The sequence below is a fragment of the Neolamprologus multifasciatus genome, chromosome 17 (genome assembly GCF_963576455.1).
Source record: "Neolamprologus multifasciatus chromosome 17, fNeoMul1.2, whole genome shotgun sequence".
In the NCBI taxonomy this organism is placed as follows: Eukaryota; Metazoa; Chordata; class Actinopteri; order Cichliformes; family Cichlidae; genus Neolamprologus; species Neolamprologus multifasciatus.
The window spans coordinates 8,589,774-8,610,280 of NC_140455.1; the positions used below are offsets into that span (position 1 = coordinate 8,589,774).

Genomic DNA, 20,507 nt, shown 5'->3' on the forward strand with positions numbered 1-20,507 from the left:
TTTGAGTACTCCGGGAGAGTAGAAAAGCGCTATATAAGAATCAGTCCATTTACCATTTTATTTAGTTTTAGTGGGAAGTGGGAAGTTTTAGTGGGAATCCAGATCGCTTTCTAAAAACCCGCAGGACTGCAAAGCACCAGCCTTAGCTGAGAATGGACTTTTAGAGTTTCCTACCACATCTATTTTGGTATTAGTTGGTATGTAAGGTGCTGCTCGAATTATTTTATTTATTGGTTAAAACTGCACGGTGGTGTCGATTTTTAGTATATCAGGGGAGTGGAAATTCCAGTGTTCCCATAATGAGAAAAAAAATCCAGTTGAAAGTCTAAAAGAGGTGAAAACATATTCAAATCTGTGAACAAGTAAACTAGTTTTGTCATCGAACAACAACAGCAGTGTTTGTGTGATCGGTGGATGCAAAATGTGTATTAAAGGTTTCCACACTATAGAGTAGGCAGTCATGGCTTTAAAGGGTTTGATACAATTTACCTGTTTGTTTCAGGTAATGATGCCGTAGGTCAGCAGGTGTATGTAGGTAAATAAAGCATAATGTGACCTCTGTATGGATACGTGTGTGTTTCAGATGCCCTCAACACTGTGAGCTGTTTTATAATCCAGCTGGAATTCAGCACATCCAGATCAACTGCAGGGTAAGCTGGTACTGACCGCTAACAACCTGGACTAAAGAGCTGCGTCGATTCAGGCAGATTTTGTAAGACCAGAGCGTATGTTTGAGAGCAAACGCGTGGTACCAGGGTGGCTCCAAGGGCTCTAAGGAGATCAACACTGAAACAAAGTCCAACATCGTTATTCTACAAACAGAAATCTGTGCGGTGGATATGTGTGAACTGGCAGCTAAGTGGTTCTCAAGCTGTTTACCAACTTGCTGAGAGTTTTTCACGGATTTGAAGCCACAGCATGCACTGTAATTTATTCTGTCACTGTGCCTCTGTGTTCTGTTTGTGTGTTAGACTGGGAGGCAGCAGGGCGTTTCCCAGGGGCTAAAAATTCACTAAAAGATAAAGCTCATACACAAATGAAAATCCTTCCTGCTTGAAACCAGGCACTGCAAACATGCAGAAATCGCTCACACTCTGAAATGCCTTTGAGATTCTGATAATTACGTTTATATATTTTGTTGCCTCGCACCAAAAAGGTCAGGCAATAAGCAAGTTCAGCTTCCAGGCAGGAAGATTTGTTGTGGATTTTGTGCCAAGTAACAACGTCTTACAAGAACAATGATTAAGAATCACCCCGAGCATCTCTACATCCAAGCCCTTTTTGAAACGTTTTCTTCTAGTTTAGTCCACTTGATTAAAATCAAGATAAGATCTCTATTAAGCTCTGCAGCTTCATGTTTTTACTCTCAAGCTCTACAAAAGTAGGTTTGAAAATAAGCTAATATATTGATTAAGCATAACATTATGACCACCTGACTAATAAACGAGTTGGTCCCTCTTTTCCTGCCAAAACAGCCCTAAATCATTGAGGCGTGGACTCTACTAAACCCCTGAAGGTGTGCTGCGGTATCTGGCACCAAGATGTTAGCTGGAGATCTTTGCAGTCCTCTAAGTTGTGATGCGTGGCCTCCATGGATCTGAGTTGTTTGTCCAGCACATCCCACAGATGCTCGATTGGACTGAGATCTCGGGTACTGGGAATTTCAGCAATTTGAACTACAGCAGGTCGTCTTTTGGATCGAACCACACAGGCCAGCCTTCGTACGTCACGTGCATCAATGAGCGTTGGCCACTGATGACTCTGCTGCCGATTCACCACTCATCCTTCCTTGGACCACTTTTGATAGATACTGACCACTGCAGACCAGGAGCAGCCCACAATCACAGTTAGTCAAACTGGCTCAAATCCTTATACTTGCCCATTTTTCTGGTTCTAACACATTAATTTCAAGCACAAAATATTCACTTTCTTCCTAATATGTCCCACTCACTCACAGATGCCATGATGAAGAGATAATCAGTGTTATGTACGTCACCTCTCAGTGCTCATGATGTTATGCCTGATCGGTGTACTTCTACTCTAACAGTGTAAAATATGTTTTGTACTGCTGTTTGATTCTGACATCAGGGGCTAAAGCTGCAAGCAACTTTAAAATTAGAATCAAAGATTCAAACAGCAACTTAAAATAAATGCACACCTATATGTATTTGGCAGATTTAAGTTAATGCAAACTACTGAAGCATATTTCACTGACAGAAAATCTGAAGTACTGATGTTTTAATTGATGAGATGTTAGCAATAACAGAAAATGATTCACAGAAAAAAAGGAACAGCAACATTATGCAAAATATAATTTTTAACGATGACACTATAATACTGATGTACATAATTCAGAGCAGAGTAAAAATGGAATAATAACTTATTGTGGACGGAGGTTTGTGTATGGAACAACACTGCATTTCTAGCAAACAAATCAGCACCAGCTAATTAAAGAGACTGAAACAGATAATTATCTCTGCCAAAACACAGAGTTGAGGAAGGACGTCTTTGGCATCAATGCAGCAAAGATAAAGATCTTCCTGTTTGTCACTTTTCACATTATAAATAATCTGAGGTTGTGCTGATTTATACTAAACTCTACATCCAGCAAATGTGCTTTAACTCAACATCTAATGAACACAGGCATAAAAACATGATTCCATAAGGCACTTCTTGAAGGTACAATGGTTTTTGAAAGAGTTATGAAGCTCACTGTCAAATATCAGCTGACAAATAACAACCTGTGTACTACACAACATTTGTAGGCATTTCTTTTCAAGTAGTTCTAAGATGAAATCTTCTGATTACAACATTAACAAGGCAAGAGCATTTTCTAGTACCCCTGAGCACATCCATCTGCTCTGGGATCCGATCCTGCCCAAAGCACCCTGGAAGGACGATCCCCTTGGGTGACAGACGGATTCCACCAATCCCCCACTGCGATGATCTGCCCCCGCCCAAACTGAGACCTCTTGTGGCCTGTGTGTGTGAATGAAAAGGAAGATGCAAAAACCCGCTGAGCTGTGTGGACTGTAGGTACAACAAATGAAAATACATTCTAAGTCTAATTAGCATGCTAGCATCATGAAATCAAGGTTTTTGGAGTGTTAGTCAGAGTCTGAAAATAGAGGATATGAAGATGAGCAGTAGGAAGAGGCGTGCACTGTTCTTTTCTTCACTGACAAGTTTTGAACAGTTAGATATTTTAGATTTGTAAATCATTAATCACAAAAACTTAAACTGAAAAGTTCAAAGGTTAAAACCCGCTTCACTGGTTAGCATTTTGTAGAAAATACAGTAAAACACAAGGACAGTGGGGAGGATTGTTTTTATTTGACTTTTTATTCCTCTAGCTAAAACCTGTTATTATCAAATAATACTTCATTAAAATTATTCTGAACTGAATCTTTTATAATTAATTTTGTTAATGGTTTTAAATTAACATTAAACCACAACATGGAATTTGATACAAAATTAACTTCAAAATGCAGAAATGTGAACTCTTCAGTATATTTTATATTCTGTGCTGCTAGGTTGTACAAGAAGCTGATCGCACTATGATCCGACTATCACAGTGGGAAAATCTTGGATAGGCAAAAGTTGATGCACACATCATATTCACACAAACCAGAGAGCCATCATAAGCAGCACGTAAGAGGAACAAGTACAAACATCCTGTTAACAACAGGAAGCAAAAGGGTTTATGAGAACTGCGGTCTAATGCCGCTGATTTGAACCTCATGGTTATTCTAAGAAATGGTCTCATTCGTTTACTGCCGTTAGTGTATTGCACATCAATATAATAATTAATGTCACACATTAACTTTTAATGACATAACATGACTAAAGAACTGAAACGTATTACCTTGAGTTACGACTGAGAGCAAAGGCCTTCGAAAGTAACTGTTTTGGTGACATTTTGCTCTACAAAGGTGTTTTTCCTGCTTTTCTTCAATCACTTTCATTAATGAGCAAGAGAATGATCCCAAAAAGTTGATTCTGTTCATCGGGATGTAGCGTTTTCAAGAGAATGATCAGTTTTTTAGAAGTATGAAATAAATCACACCGAAAAATTGAATGGAGCTATTAATAGTGAGCAAACAGTTAATTATGTGTACCTGACACTGGCCAGTTGACACGGTGTCCTCGTCTTTTCAGTTCCTCAGCTACCTTCTGGTCGATCCCCTCCTCCAGGTTAACTAACCACTGACCAGCTGGGAAAAAATGTGACCACATACAACATAATTTAGAGGAGTTTTCTTCTCAAGTGTTTCCAAAAGTAAATGCAAGTAAAAAAGTAAAAGCATAAATGAATATCCAAATGACTTATCTAATCAATATTTTGACTAAACACACAATGTTACTGATCATTAATCAAGACATAATGTTCTTCTGCTCTTTAAGCATTCAAATGATTCTAACATTTGCTATAACGGCGCGTGTTTGTGTGTGTGTTTTTGTGTAGGCCTACTTTTGTGGTCATACTCTGCATAGACTCTAGGTGCATCCAGGGCTTGCTGAGGATTCATCCCAAACTCCATCATGTTTAACAGCACCTAACGCAAGAGCAGCATTGGTCACAAGATTGAACGACATATATCTGATGACACTGAAGTCAAGTTGGATATAAGTGTAGTGACATTAAATTAACACTAGCTCGGACAATGACAAAATATTCGTGTTAAAAATCAAACCTTCTGCTCTCTCTTTTAATATATATGTAGATATATGTGTCTATTATTAGAATAAAAATATTCAGGGAGGTCTTGGATGTGATTCTGGTTAGTTAAAGGCAATACTCTGGCAGGAAAAAGTGTTAAGAAACAAATGTCTTCTGCACTTTATGCCCCACATTGTTGCTCTGTGACGCTTGCTGACTCTGTACCTGTACGTGTCCTTGCGGTTGCATAAAAGCTCCCATCACGCCGAGAGCAGCAAGGAGCCGGGGTTTTTGTGATGTGGTTGTTGAATCGGTGAGGAGTGCAGGTATAAGGGTGTGATACACCCGCTTCCTCCCAGCGACGCAGTTTATGTGATTACGGCACAGGGAAAAGTTAGCGCCACGATTCTGCAGAGATAGAACAAAGAAATCAGAATTCAGCCCTTTTAGCTTAAACACTTGTGTTTTACGCTTCAGTCTTTGTGGTTCCAGTTTAGGAGGCTAAAATGGCTTCATGGCTTCATCAATACATTTACATGCACAACAAAAATAGCTTGTAAGGTAATGTGAGCATGCAAATTAAGGTAATGAAATATGAAAATCTACAACTTTTTCCACCCAGGCTTCATTTTATATGTCTTTTTTCCCTTAGCTTCACACAGCAGCATTCATGTTCATGTAAAATTCTCTTACATATGTGCTGCTGTGTTACTGGGAAGTTTATTGTAATTATAAAAACCTATAGAGCTTTATTAATGCAGTATATAAGAGGCAAGCTGAGAAATCAGCTGAAAGTGGTAAAGCAGGATCTTGTTTTATGCTGATCACTTAAACAATTACCTTAATTATTTGAAGCATAATCTCATATTACACTAAATTCTTAGCATTTTTCCATGATTTAGAAGAATTACTAGTCTTTCAGTAAATAAAATAGATAAACGCCATTGCTACCTTACACGCGCACAAATTCTCTTTCTGACACTTCAGACCTGTAGTGAGAATCCACAGTCTTTAGGGACCAGCCCCGTCCCAAAGCCCATATAGTTGCTGTTGACAAAGGAGCATGCATTCCTCTCACTGTCTATCACGCAGAAATACACCGTGTCACTTCCTGTCATCAGGCCGGGCTCCACTCGCTCCATGGCCCTGCAGAGTCACACAAACATACAACAACAATCATATTCTTCACCTGACAGGTCTGTTTTTTTACTATTTATTTATTAAAATATTTGGAAAATGAAAGAAAAATTAAGACTCTAGTAGACTGAGAAGAAAACATGTGTTGGTTTAAGAACAAAACCAAATTACCAAGTCTCAAAGATAATTGAAAGGTTTCATACTTATGCAATAAATGTTGCCATAAACACAATATTACAGGTATGAACGAGGGGTGAGGAGTTTTCCTGCCTTAAAGTACCTTTATCTGTAGATTTCTATTTCTTTTACAATAACCAGATTATTGCAGTGCAGTAAAAAATATTTATAATTTCCTGTTTTTATATGACTTCCCATTATTGCCTAGTTTATTAGAAGCATCTAAACATTAAAACTGTGAAGAGGTTGTGAGGATAACAGGACATCAGAATCGAATTGATGCCTCGTTTGGACCTGGTTGACTCATTTAGGTTAAGTTGACAACCAATGGAAGCGAGACGTAGAATTAGTGTGTGGATTTGTGTGTGTTGGATGGTGCAGTGACACCGAAATGAACTCGGCAATTTCAAAAAAGCAGGATTTAATACCCGGTATACATCAATATATGTTAATACAATTATTGTGTTGTTGTTAACTTTTATAGTCTGTTTGTCTTTCCCATGATAAAGACCAGATCAAGTTCAAAGTCCTCAACAATATAACACATTGTTTCTAAAATATACACTCGCACAACGACACACGCCCTGGGTGAATGTGAGGGAAGAGACGTGAAGGGATGGGCGCTCAGGTCAGGGGAAGTATGAGTCTACAGACCTATCTAAAGTCAACAGAGGACGACTGGTACACACTGGTACTAACAGATATACACACGCAGAAACACACACCTGTCCGTGCTGATGAGCTGTGCTCGCTGGTGACTGTAGCCCTTGTCCAGCAAGGTTTCCAAAGGGATAGTCACATGACTTGAGTCACCCAGGTAACGCAGAGCATCTGTTAGAGCCAATCGCACAGCCTCAACCAGTACATGGATATAGTCAGAGCTGTTATGGCCTTTAGCTACACACACACACACACACACACACACACACACACACACACACACACACACACACATAGAAATGTGTTGAAAAGCCAAGTATGCAGGTTCATGAACTCTGACTGCACAAAAATGAAAACGGTTACTTATTTTACAATTTACTTTCTGTCAGTGTAAAGAAGTAGTACATATTTAATCCATAAGATAACATAAGTTACGTGATAAAGAAGTGGTGCTGTAGTGAAAGAAAGGAATTAATTAGGACTCTTTGGACTTAAATTAGAAGAAATTAATGTGTAAAACTGTAGAAAAAAGTTCCTATAGCTCATTGTCCAGTCTCTCCTGTAAATATAAAATGGAATAATTTTCTTAATTCACAAAACAAATCCCTTTTTATAAATGTGGAGCCAATGGGGGAAAAAATTTGTAGTAAATAGCGTAAAAAAGAGAAAGATTTCTAGCATTTCATTGTATATCTATCACATAATTACTTTGGTGCAGTATAAATGGACATGGGGAAGGTCCTTATCAGTTACAGTTACAGATAAAGCTTTCTTCATATTTTCCAAAGCGGTCCAGGGGGCCGGTTTAGAGTCTTTGCTGGACAGATTCTGGCCCCCGGGACCTCATGTTTGGCATCCCTGCTATTTGGAAAAAAAATTAAGGTCACGGAGGTTAGTTTTTGTGGACAAGCATATCCTTTTCCCTTTTTGGTCAGAGGTAGATCAGAGCACACTGCGATGTGTTCCAGCACAGGGATGGCAGGTCGGGCCAGTGAAATCACCAGCGAGCTGACTTCCACAATGCAGGAAAATCCATTTTAATTTTCCTGTTTTATTTATATTCTGAATGTCTCATTAGTTTTTCTGTTGAGCAGCTTTTTATTTCCCCCGCGCTGGGCTGGGACAAACAGGCAGAACACTGTAACTAACTGGGTTGGGTTATAAAATGTTATTTATGGAAATGTAGGAGATATATGGTTTTTATTTTTATGACTCAGCCACTTCTCCAGACTCATATTTACTGTATACTTAAGATTTTACAACAGGCAATAATGCACCTGGCAGGGACTTCTTCACTGTCCCTATGGTTACCTTTGAGTTGAGGAAAGTTCTCCAGGATGTTGAGCATGAGCAGGGCAGCCAGTCCCTGACTGTTAGGAGGAAGCTCCCACAGACGTACACCCTAAACACACAATGAAGTCAAGTTCATTCTGCTGACCGTGTTATTAAAATACACACATGACCGGCATCTTTGGTTTCTGACCTTGTACTCTGTGCTTATGGGGGTGATGACCTCGCTGTCATGGCTGCTCAGGTCACCCAAGGTCATGACTCCCCCATTTTGGTTGATGACGTCAACAATGGCGTGGGCCACTCTGCCCTGGTAGAAAGCTGGCTTGCCACGCTCACCGAGCTCCTGTCGATACATGAGCTCATGTACTGCTCACTCAGCCACAGTACAAAACGTTTTACAGATGGTGATTAACATGATATCGAGGAACACTTGTCCAGCGTTTAAAAGTTCACTCCAGTCAATGTGTGTGTGTGACTTTGCCCCACAGTGAAGTCACGCACAACTGTCGAAGAACAATCGAAGAATCTAATCATCAATGAGGCTGAGGTCATCGCTGTTCTTTCCACTGCCTCATGGTCATGAGTGTAGGTGTGTGCGTGTGTCTGTGGGTGTTGAGATAGGGCACATTTGGCCATCTTCCTGCATTATGGTATTATAAACGCTTGATTGTTTGAATTGATTTCAATCATTGCATATTTTAGTGGTGACTCACAAGCAGGCAACCACACGCTCAGATAAACGCACAATGACATAAGCCATAGTTTTCTTTAGTCTGACTGACTCCGGAATCTATGAAATGACAATAGTTGTATAAATGTGCCATTACATATACAAAATTAGACACAGAGTCATGGCTGGACATTCACATGAAGGTGGAGTACTTACAGTACTGACACATGGCACTAAAAACAGCAGCATTCGCATTTCAGTAGCTGAATAAAGCTTAAGTCCAGCTTTATTGGCTTCAGGTCATAACAAATTACTCACAGTAACTTTTAAAACTACACTTAAAACATAATCACCATTTTATTTGTCAGAGCAATACATCACACAAATCCTTTCTTCCCTCTACTGACTATCTTGTTACACACTGTACCCTGTCGAATTTTGCCAGGTCTTGCCAAGCTGTACAGCCAGAATGCTGACACCACATGAGCCATTTTGCTGCCCTTATATCCTCAGATGGGGCTTTTCTGCCTGTTCCAAGCTAAACAACCTGTTTTGTCATTTTTATTAAATTTCCCTTCTGGCTATGCTGCTTTAGCTTTTTCTGCCCAACGACAAGCTTTTAAAAGTATCACATACGTCCATCCATTTCTATCTAATCCCCTTTATCTATTGTTGTTCTGCTTTCACTACTTCCTCTCCACTGTTCCATTACTCTTCTCTTAGAGATTTAACTTCCTATGATACCTCTGGGTTTATCCAAGGCCTTGCAGTATAAAAGGCTAAGTTAAATTTAGAAAAATCCTATAATGACACAGAACAAACAGGGGTTTCTCACAACTTCTACATTGTTGTGTTTCCTTCTTGTGTGAATAACACAAGTTATTAGAAATAAATGACCTTCTGTTCCTCAAGTGACCTGTGGATTTACCTTCAAAGTTCGAGCCAGGCCAGTGTTTTGGAATACTTGTCCACATTTGGGCGCATGACCGTCAATCATCAATTCTACACCCAGTTCCTTTCCAGCATCCCTCAAAGCAGACACCCATTTCGCCCAGTGGTGAGCTGTTAACTCGGCCACAGGAAACCCCACCTCTGCTAGTTCCACAGCCCCACTCAGGACCTCCTGTAAGGACAGCTAGCAAAGTAGGCAGAGGAAACACATGCATGTAACAGGAAACTGAACTGAACAGGAAGAGTGAGATACTGCTCCGTGACAAAATAAGCAAAGGATATAACTAATTTACAATGTTCTGAGGGAATTCCACTAATTTGAATGTCAGTCATCAAGCAATGTGTTTGATTTTCCTTCACCGCCATTATATTGTGGTATTTACATTGCATGTCATTTAACCTACATATAAGGTGAGAAGTAATGAACAAGTCATATTGATCTCTATTGCTTCCAATATAATGGGAGTCTTTGAATATAATGGGAGTCTCTTGATTCAAAGCTTTTTTGTTTGTTTTTTTAGATAGACTTTGTCTCCACTTTCATGACCTGCATCAATTTTAACCTTAGATGGACAAGTTATTGCAGCTGTGACCAAATAAAGGACATCTCTACAGAAGCAATGATAAGCTTTTCTATTCTTTGTTGATGTCTCTTTGGTTCAAAGTCAAGTCCAATTTCCAGGCATGTTTGTGCATGCTGGTCACTTCTGCAGGGTTTATAGGTATTTACCTCAGTCAAATGACTTATCTTAGATGGGTGTTCTATAAAACACTCCCATTTTACAGATATAGAAGACAAACATAAGTAAACCTTGTGACTTCCTAGCAGCTGCACAGTATCACACCAACATGCTGGTGCCCCAGGCACTGTAACATTCAGAGCATCAAACACTGAAGGAGGCCTCTCTGCGGTGTAACCTTGTCCTTCCAGGAAGTCCAGGGTCAGTGCTCGGGGAGAATGACCACTGAGGACACAGAGAGAGGTTCGGTTTATTTTTGCACACATAGGGAAAAACAAGGAAAGCACCAAAGGATTCTCCACCTGCCGTTAATCCCTCTGATCTCTCCAGTGTTTCCGTTGTAGAACAAGCAGAAGGCGTCTCCACCAGGGCCGGTGCTGCACGGCTCTGTTACTGCCAGGGCTGCTGCTATGGCAACTGCAGCATCTGCCGCATTGCCACCACGCTTCAGGACATCTGGAGACAAATGTGTACCCATGACTGATGGATGTGACTGGTTTGTGCAACATATTAGATCACAACAGCATTCCCAACCCCAAATCACATCTTGTGTCAGGTGTTGTCAATAGGTCACATGACAGGGTGAGGCAAAGTTTTACAATGGTTTCACCCGAAACCTCTGCTGATAATGACCTATGCCTTTTTTCATACCTTGGCTCATGTGATGAGGCACATGATCAATAGTGGCTCAAAAGATCCACGATCCATATCCAATGGCTGAGGACTCCACAGATATTGTCAGTTTTGGGGCTCTGCAAACTATATTCCACTTATATTTGTATCTCAGAAGCACCAGAATATATTAAACAGAAATGAAAGCATAGATAGAACCAGCTCCGCGAGGGGATCATATACATGCAAATAAGAATACTACTCTAACTGGAATACTAATCAATATTGTGAGATGTATTGATTTCTTTAAACAAATCAGCCAATCACAATCAAGTTTTGGCAGAAAAGGATGTCACATTACATAAAAGAGCAAATAACTGTATTAGGTGAAACAAGACATTACGAGAAATGATCGACACAATAACAATTTTATACCTATAATCGGGATTCTGACCTATATGCTCTGTTGTATCTATTTTAACTAATGCATTGTCAAGTCCCACAAGGAAGCCTGACATAAGGTTCTGGTATTCAGCTGCAAGGGTTTACAAAGTGATCCATCGGTGAACTGAATATCTTTCAGTCTTAAATTGCTGGTTGGACCAAACCAGTATCTAAGACTTTCTAACATCTTATAGACAAAACATAAACACTGAGGTGGCTTCAAACATATAGCTTATAGGTGGAGAAGGATTTTGACTGGAATACAGGTGCATGCAATTTTAGTTGCCAATATAAATATATATAAATATATTTTCACCTGTGTTTTCATCTAGCTTAAGGTCAAATTATTTTTCTTCTTTTAAGTATTCACAGCACATAGAGATAGATATATATAATATATACGATTAAGAAATTGTCTGTTTTACAAGTATCTTTATCACTCTTTTTGACCAATACTATAATAAATCCAGTCTTATTTGTGGCTCAAAATTACTTGATATCTTTCATGAGAGATACGTTTGACATATGTTTAACCGATTATTGGCAAGTAAGTCATTTATAACGGTCTAAATACGGGCAATGATGTTTTGGCACATACCGGAAATCCCTTTTTGGCTCAGCACAGTCTTCATAGCAGTTGCATGAGATTTAATGGTTTAATAGCATCAGATTAGCGCTTACGATACCAACTGAATCTTTACTGTCACCCTTTATTTTTTTGTCTTTTGGGTTACAAACATGTTGGTAAATTTTGCGTCACGCAGTCAGATTCTTTGTGCTCATATTTCGAAATAAGAATATAAAAGTTTTTGGCTGTCTTTTCGTTTCAATTCTCCACGGCACTCCGCCCACTTACCCAGTCCTATACTGGAAGCTAAAGGTTGGCTGGAGGCCACACAGCCGTGTAAACACACAACAGGGGACCGACGAGAGGAAAAAGTCAAGTCGGTTCCCATTCTGGTTTCAAATATCAGCGACTGAGGCAGAAACTACGTGAAAATGACGGACGAGTAAAAAAGAGAACTGGACTTTACTCCTCTGATCGATTGCTCTGATGTCGACAAGGCAGACAAGATAAGCGTATCGCAGACAACATCGATCATGCCGTTGATAATCAGTGCGGCGGGATAATCAGTGTTATTGTTGTTTTTGTTGTTACTGCTGCGTTTATGTGCCACTTTATGAATTGCTTTAAGGTTAAGTTTTCACTCGGAAAACTGAGAACTGGCACAATCTCAACACTAACAGAAAAAACTACAACGAAATCTCATAATGGAATATCTAATGGAAATTGTTTTTCCATTAGATATGTGGGTTCTTTAAAAGGTGGAACAAAGATTGAATCGGACTATTAAAACAATAAATAAATAACAAAATTCACTTTTGTACTTGAATGGAATTTTAATAATTTAATTTAATTTAATTTAATAATTCACTAAATACAAAATAACAGCCAGAAAATACAATTCACAATCCAAGTGTTTAAAGTTTTATAGTTATCTTACAGCTACTCACATTTGTTAGCCTTTTATTGGGAGTTCACTTAAAGCTTACAGAAATGGATAATTGTCTCTATCAATAGTAACAGGTATATTTAAAAATGTGTAAAGAGACAAGCCAAGAGACTGACCAAATACTATAGATCCACCTGAGGAAGCCAAATATAGTTTACTGTATTTGTTTACTTCTGCCAAACAAGGAAGGATTTTTATGTGATACTAGATGTCTTTTGTCAACATGTTTTCTTCTTATTCACTATATTAAAAGCCAGAAGCATTCCAGAAGCAAGTCTGATTGCTCAGCAGTCATCTTGAAACATCTCCAGGAATTTAATTTCACTGGTTGTCTTGACGTGAAAACTGGAAGTTATAGTGTGGTATCCACAATCATATGATGTTGTGAAAGGGTTTTTTAGGCCAGCTTAAGATCCAATAGTTGATGCTTCTCTGTAATGTCTCTATCATAACTAAAATCACAGGGACAGGTTCACACAAAAATAGATATCAGAGACCAATGTCTAATCCAGATCCTTGTTGTTAAGTAGTTCACCCAGGTTACCTTGAAAAGACCAAATTAAATTTAACCAATCAACATCAATAGATGCCTTCATTTACAATGAGAGTTGATTAAAGACAGAATTCACATGTTATTCACCCGACAAGCTTTCGTATTTAATCGATAGATAATTTATTACGAGAAAGGCTGTGGTCCACTGTACTTCTACTGGGTGTTTCTGACACTTCTACAGTGATTAATGATGAACATTGCTCATAATAATGTTCCACTCCAAGATTACTCACTGTGTCAGGTGACTAACAGCTAAGAGGGCCTCACTGTATAGACCAACTGTCTGTCACTTCCTCTTCTGCCTCCATGTGAACTCAATGTAGAACATTAACTAGTGTGACCGCTGTGTCTTCACTGCTGTGTCTTCACTGCTGTGTCTGTGTGCACACACAGGTATGTAATTCAGCATTAATGGCTCTCGGTGTGTTTGCATGCAGCCATGAGCATGTGCATGTGTGTTTGCACATTGCGTGCACAAATGGGAGAAATCCTGCCATTTTACAGCTGCCTAATGTAAAATTGAAGCAATGAGATCACACAGAGACAGGCGGGGATGGGGTGAAGGGAGGGTGAGGGGAAGGCGTGGGTGGGGAGAGGGGAGAGGGGGGTTCTATAAAGGCTCATTCAATTATTAACTATTCTCACATATCTGGGACAGGTGAAGCAGACGCATCATTCAAAAGGTCTGAGATTTGGTGAGAAACTTTTAGGGTGTGTTGGGGACACTGCACTTAATACAGGTCAAATGTAATAGGTGCAGTGATATTCTTCAGTGCCACAATCTCAACATTTTATCGTTTGAGCCCCTTGAAGTGGATAAAGACTGGGCTTAATTTAAGTCTAAATCATTTCGCTGAGATAATTCAACGGAAACAGCATCCCAGCGGGAGTTTTAAAGTTCGCTTCTCTCACTTCAGGTGTTGTTGGTGTCGTCGGGAGCTGTCGAAACATCAGCGTCAGAATGTGTTCGGGTGGCTTTGCTAGATGTCTGGGGTTCACTCTGATACCCTTGTGCATTGTGTGTGTGCTCTGCAACATCCTGCTCTTCTTTCCCGGAGGAAAGTCGGTGGACAGTAAAAACATCACAGACCAGGTCTGGTACTTTGGAGGCATTCTGGGATCTGGAGTGCTGGTGAGTGCATTAGTGAACAATACAATGAAATTATGTTTTTAAAATATGAATTAAATATTCATCTTCAGCTCATGATGTCATGATTGTTAGCCATGAATGTTGTAATTATCAGTAATTATTGGTCTAGCTAAACTTATTCTCAGTAAATAATCTAACAGTAAGTTTGGAATTAAATGGTTAATACCTGCAGAATATCAGAAAGTTGCAAAGTATGTGTTATACTGCACTTAACCAGTTAATTAGACCAGCGCTCAATAAAAAGTTTATGTCACAACTGCCCTAAATTAACAGTATTAGTAACTACCAAAATAATTTTCATGCTTCTGTGATAGTGAATCCATCTATACATGCAAACTCATTAATCAGTACTTTTTCATGTTAAAATATAATTATTGTTGTTATCCATGAATTCTCTAATTTATTGTTTTACAAAAAAGAGAGAAATTACAAAAGTATAGAATTACACCTAATTATGGTGAACCGAAAAATATGTTTTACTGATTGAATGTTATGCCAGTCCAAATTTAGTTTTGAACAAGTTTTTGGCACAGTTCTAAAATATTTGTGTTTTCTTGTTTTTTATACATTTGTTAAGCACTGCATGTCAAACGGTGTTGTGAATAAATTGTATGCTTCTTTTTTTGTTATTGTCATTATTATTATGTGTATATGAAAACTAACTGCACAAACGAAAGTTTATCATTAGATACTGTAAATCCCAAACGTAAATGACATGAAAAAAATGAATAAGAGGAATTAGTTGCAGATCTTAAAATATATATATATATATATATATATATATATATATATATATATATATATATTTAGCATCAAGTCATGTTTTTCAAATGACTTGATGCTAAATTTGCCCCCAAAAGATTAATATATTAATATTATATATGTAATTGTTAATATAAATATTTTATTAACAATTTTGTTACAGCTTTAATGAATGACCGGTTCATTAATGATCTGTGTGTGAACTGTGTGTGTTTTTGGGTGGCAGATGATCTTCCCTGCTCTGGTCTTCCTGGGTCTGAAGAACAATGACTGCTGCGGTTGCTGTGGCAATGAAAGCTGTGGTCGGAGATTCGCGGTGAGAAGATTTTTCACGTTCAATTTTGATCTGTTTTTCTGAGACAGGTCTCTCCTTTAAATGAGATGTTGAGTTTCAATTGGACTACACATAAACAGCAAGTGTAACTAGTGACATCAACAATGGCGCTAATCAACTGGCCCTTTAAACAACAAAAGTGCAAAAAGATGCTTAAAAGGAGGCAGCTACATGGAATAAAGTGAATATGCGGTGCGTTTAAAAAAAGGTGTGACCATTAGGCCAAACCTGGCCTTTTTGCTTGGACAAGTAAAGCTCAGTGATGTTCCGTGGAGGCAAAAACACACACACATTTAACAAGACTGAAAAGGCACTCAAATATATATACAGCATACAGCTGCATTAGATAATTGCTACCTAGAGGATGACCCAGTGCACAAATGTGATCGGAAATGTCTTCAAATATTACTGTAAGTTGATGCAATTAATTGGGCATTAATCTAAATTAAAAGGAATGTGAAAATTAGATTTTTAAAAATTCCAGTCTAGGTAGAAATGTTAGACCTCTGTTCTCTGAGGACAAGGGTCTTCAGGGAATCTTCAGAAAATCTAAGTTTTCTTTGTCATTTGGTTTTTTTTTCCTCCTAACAGTTTTAAAACTATTAAAAACAACATTTATATTAGAGGTATTATGCTTGAGGGTCTACCAGTCACCTGTTAACTTCAGCGTTGAGATACGTTGAGCGTGTAATGGAAAACAAACACAGATGAACTATGTACACACATCCCCTCATGATTTACACAGCAATAAATTGGGAAAACGCGCACCCACACCTTCCCATAAAGTACTACAAATTTGATCATGGTAACACACCCCGCACAGCTGTGTAGCACAGAGCCTGCGTTGTACAGTTAGGGTCACGCAATTGATCGATACTTCAGGAATGCGTGCAAGTGTTACTTTGTGCACCTGGCCTTGAGCACGGCCTCTGGATACTAACACAATAACTTCATTGATGTCTTATTTTAAGAAGCTTAAAGGGGCATTGTTAAATGTTTTGATTCTCAGTATGAGTAACTGACCATGCTTCTCCCCACTCTCTCTCTCTCTCTGCAGATGTTGAGTTCGATGCTGTTTGCAGGTATTGGTGTTGTTGGTGCCGGTTACTCAGTTATAGTCTCAGCGGTGGCCATCAACCGTGGACCTAAGTGTTCCTTTTTTTTAAACAGCACCACACTCGACTGGGGCTATCCCTTCTCCAATGGGTGAGACATAGAGAATAATCAAGTGTTAAAATGCGTTCAGTAGTTTGTTTTTTTTATCACTCTGTCCATAGCAACGGAATGATCAGCATGTCCTTTCTTTCAGCTGGGTACACATGAAAGCATTTGGAATACATACAGGCTAAATTTGTAGCACCTCCAATTCTCAGTGCTCAGTGAAGACTTCGTTTCAGATAGTGTGGGGCCTGTTTGGGGATTCTGTTTGCAGTACAGATGCATGACACAAACAGAGAGACATACAAATACTGTCTTGTAAAAGGGCTTCACTCTAAATCTGGCAACTGATTTGCTAAGAGCCAAACACTAAGAATTCTGTGCCAATGACAGTGTAGGGACTGCTGTTTATTTTAAGCACAACTAAATGTAAACTTAAATTGAACATTTAAGAGTCGAAGTGTATTAGTGCTACCTTTGCTGCACTTGTCTCTTGTATCTTAAGGTAAACTGTGGCTCACGACACATCTCACATATTTGCTCTTTTCTTTTTAACCCTTCCTCTACAGAGACTACCTAAGCAACGCAACTTTGAGGGATAGTGTGTGTCAAGAGCCAGCGGGTGTGGTGCCCTGGCATCTGTCTCTCTTCTCTGTGCTGCTGGTCATGGGTCTGATCCAGGTGGCGCTGTGTGCTTTTCAGGTGATAAACGGCCTGCTGGGAGCTCTGTGCGGGGACTGCTGTGGAGGGGTCAGTATCTACTCTGCTATGAGTTTCTCCTTAGTTGAGCACAGTTTTCTATTTTCTTTTATGACAAGAATAAAGATCTTACTTTCAGTTACATTTTTACTTGCTTAAGGATTAAAAAAATAACAAAATCCTCACTTGGCCTCTAAAGCTCCTGGAGCCTCTTTTGCAGTTTTAATTACAGGCTTCATGCTTTATTGTTCTTACATTAGCTTCGTAGAGCTGGAGGATATCATGTAATTGCTTATAGGTTGAGGATAAGTGTTAATAAACAGAGATTTAAAAACACACACACACACAAAAATAATAATAATTTTTGTCTTTCAGGGTGATGAGCACTGAGCACTTCGTGTGGCTGAAGGTTGCTGACTTTCCTGTATTTATTCTGGTTCCAGATGATCCGACTCTTGCTTAAGACTAAGTAATATAGCAGTGATATTTTTTCAAATAGCTCATTGATTCTAATGTGGGATTTATCAGAAAACACTGGAAACACGAGCTCTTTAAGAGTTTCCTATTTCTTTTTTAATGAACACAGATGAGACTGTCTTCGTAATATGAAATCTGAATCTGCTATGCTGCAAATAATTTCCAACACTAGCTACTGTAGTCCCTGATTTCCTGCTATGTAGGTTAGTTTTGTAGAATTAAACTTGCTTTAATTCAATAAGAAAATATATTCAATGTAATATTTTATGTAATATTTTATTTTTTTCAATTTTCTTTCTTGTGTAGTCAAACAAATGTAACTCCTAAACGTTGCTTCTTTTATAGAGGAGTTTTATCTGTTGCTTGACTGCCTCCTGCTGGGGAAGATGTAAATTTACCTACACCATTAAAAATAGAAAAAGAAAAAATAATAACTTCTTACAGAGAGTGGTCTTATTAAAAGACTGGTTCATTTCTTAAATCAGTCTATTTTTTTATGTGTATTACATTTACTGCTTTCAATCCAAACTAATCACTGCGGATATTTTCCCCTTTCTCATAAAACGTTTAATTCTATGGCATGTTAATAAAGTTTATCTTTCACTGGTTCACTAGACAATAAGTGGTTTATATTGATATCATCCAGCATCAGTTTCAGTATCACAAACTTAAAGTTACACATCTCCAGAAAAATGCTATTATAATGAACTAAAACTAGAATAAAATCTAAAGGTAGGTGTGGGGGAAAAACATTTTAGTTAAATAAAATTAAAAAACAACAACAACAACAACAACAACTAGATTTTCAAAAATTAAAACAAAAACTACCTGAAATGATATTGTGAGCTTTGAAAACTAACTAAACTAAATATGTGGAGTAAATGTCCTTAGCTTTTGGATTTGTTAGTTTGGTAAAAGCTTTATTACAGATTACCTGATGAGGTACTGATCAATGTGCTTATTGAGACATGTGAAACTCGAAAAGGTTCTGTATTTTTATTTTATTTTTATGTTTTTTTGTAATGCCAGTGCTGATTTTCCTAACTCTTGGCTCTGATATTTTAATAATAATTAAAACTGTAATGCCAAGTGTATTGTATTTGATACACGAGTATTTGTGAGTGTTTAAAACCTTTACATCATCTTTTTTTTTTTTTACTGAAAAAACAGAATAAATTGCACAAGAAATTTTAACCAATAAATTGTAGTAAAAGTTATTTTTTAATGATAACTTGAACTACTATATTCATCCTCCTATATTCACCCATCCATTCTCTTCCACTTATCTTGATCAAGGTTGTGGGAGGGCTCGGGCTTACCACAGGGTGAGATCTCTTATATGCCAATTCATTCTTATTTCTTTATTCGTATTTGTTTTAATTATTAGAAGGTTCAACAAACATTCCAGCTGCAAAAAATTTGAATGTTCTCGCAATTATTTCATGGTTCATGCTTCACACAAATAAAAAGACTAAAACTAATGCAGAAACTAAAAAAAACTAAACTAAACCTTTTTAAACAAGTCAAACTTTTTTTGAAAGAAGAAAATCCACTCTGGAAATTATAATAATAATTAGCTCCTCATTGTTTAGGTCAGAGAGGAACTCATAGAGACAAATCTTTATTTTACTTTTGATGCCAAATTATTTTTTAAAAATGCAATTCTTTACCTTTACATTGTGATATTATCAATTTTAACTTAATGGTCTAAACATCTAAATATTTCCTCCACCAAAAATATTTGTGCCAAAAGTGAAAATGTGCAGAGTGGCTTCTTTTTAGGAGGTTTTTGAGAAAGATTATTTTTTTGACTGCATGTTTATCACTAATGTAACAAAATGGTAAATGCAATTTAACACTAGAATTACTGACCCCTTTTTTTCCTGGTGCAAGTCCCTACTACTAGATTTACTGACCCTGCGCAAATTTGTGTAAATTCCCCTGAACCTAACACCTCCTAGCACCCCGCTGAGAGGCCTTCGGCTCCATTGTTCTCCTGCTTTTGTTGTGCAAACATACCCTCCCCCAACCCCCAACCAGGAGAGATTCAGGAGAGAACCAGGAGAAGGTCTGTCCTTCCAATCGTTGTCAGACTCAACAACAAAGTACCTGCAGCCTACAATACACCATATTAGTAGTAGCTTTTATGTGCACTATTATGCAATATTAGTTCTTGTCAATCCTTGTCACTACATTGCATGCCTGTCCATAAACATATATACACAGAGTTGTACATATATTTATATATCCACACCTTACATAATATACATAAAGTCTAGTTATATATATATATATATATATATATATATATATATATATATATATATATATATATATATATATATATATATATATATATATATATATGTGTGTGTGTGTGTGTGTGTGTGTGTGTATGTATATATATATGTATGTATGTATATATATGTATATGTATATATATGTATATATACATATATATACATATATATATGTATATATATATATATGTATATATATGTATATATATGTATATG

At 37.8% G+C, this 20,507-nt stretch overlaps 2 protein-coding genes across 7 annotated transcripts; one reads left to right on the top strand and one right to left on the bottom strand.

Annotated features, from left to right (window-relative positions):
• Positions 1-60: 60 nt before the first annotated feature.
• Positions 61-12,418, bottom strand: LOC146498898 (uncharacterized). 4 transcript variants are annotated; one of them, XR_014870175.1, is made up of 13 exons: positions 12,201-12,418; positions 10,591-10,744; positions 10,360-10,513; positions 9,526-9,732; positions 8,118-8,270; positions 7,946-8,036; positions 6,700-6,871; positions 5,650-5,806; positions 4,886-5,068; positions 4,472-4,556; positions 4,119-4,214; positions 3,866-3,999; positions 2,875-2,979 (listed from the first exon to the last, which is right to left on the bottom strand). XR_014870175.1 is itself a non-coding variant. In XM_085137810.1 (12 exons), the coding sequence occupies exons 1-12, from the start codon at positions 12,298-12,300 to the stop codon at positions 2,834-2,836; spliced, it is 1,698 nt and encodes a 565-aa protein (XP_084993936.1). In that variant the 5' UTR covers positions 12,301-12,418; the 3' UTR covers positions 61-2,833. The 4 variants fall into 4 exon arrangements, 3 of the variants coding, with proteins under 3 accessions (XP_084993936.1, XP_084993937.1, XP_084993938.1); XM_085137810.1 differs by lacking the exon at positions 3,866-3,999 and having other exon boundaries at positions 61-2,979; XM_085137811.1 differs by lacking the exon at positions 3,866-3,999 and having other exon boundaries at positions 61-2,979; positions 11,943-12,408.
• A 1,580-nt stretch (positions 12,419-13,998) lies between these two features.
• Positions 13,999-20,005, top strand: tm4sf4 (transmembrane 4 L six family member 4). 3 transcript variants are annotated; one of them, XM_085137814.1, is made up of 6 exons: positions 14,007-14,106; positions 14,329-14,543; positions 15,550-15,639; positions 16,715-16,863; positions 17,385-17,565; positions 17,890-20,005. In XM_085137814.1, the coding sequence occupies exons 2-6, from the start codon at positions 14,373-14,375 to the stop codon at positions 17,902-17,904; spliced, it is 606 nt and encodes a 201-aa protein (XP_084993940.1). In that variant the 5' UTR covers positions 14,007-14,106; positions 14,329-14,372; the 3' UTR covers positions 17,905-20,005. The 3 variants fall into 3 exon arrangements, with proteins under 3 accessions (XP_084993939.1, XP_084993940.1, XP_084993941.1); XM_085137815.1 differs by having other exon boundaries at positions 14,010-14,094; XM_085137813.1 differs by having other exon boundaries at positions 13,999-14,543.
• Positions 20,006-20,507: the final 502 nt, after the last annotated feature.

Excerpts from the sequence above, each read along its gene's own strand:
- LOC146498898 (XM_085137810.1), bottom strand. The coding sequence starts at position 12,300 with ATGGGAACCGACTTGACTTTTTCCTCTCGTCGGTCCCCTGTTGTGTGT. Across the intron at positions 8,037-8,117 it reads CCATAAGCACAGAGTACAAG|GGTGTACGTCTGTGGGAGCT; the intron begins GTCAGAAACCAA and ends TTGTGTGTTTAG. Across the intron at positions 5,807-6,699 it reads CAGCTCATCAGCACGGACAG|GGCCATGGAGCGAGTGGAGC; the intron begins GTGTGTGTTTCT and ends GTGACTCTGCAG.
- tm4sf4 (XM_085137813.1), top strand. The coding sequence starts at position 14,373 with ATGTGTTCGGGTGGCTTTGCTAGATGTCTGGGGTTCACTCTGATACCC. Across the intron at positions 14,544-15,549 it reads TTCTGGGATCTGGAGTGCTG|ATGATCTTCCCTGCTCTGGT; the intron begins GTGAGTGCATTA and ends TTTGGGTGGCAG. Across the intron at positions 15,640-16,714 it reads GCTGTGGTCGGAGATTCGCG|ATGTTGAGTTCGATGCTGTT; the intron begins GTGAGAAGATTT and ends CTCTCTCTGCAG.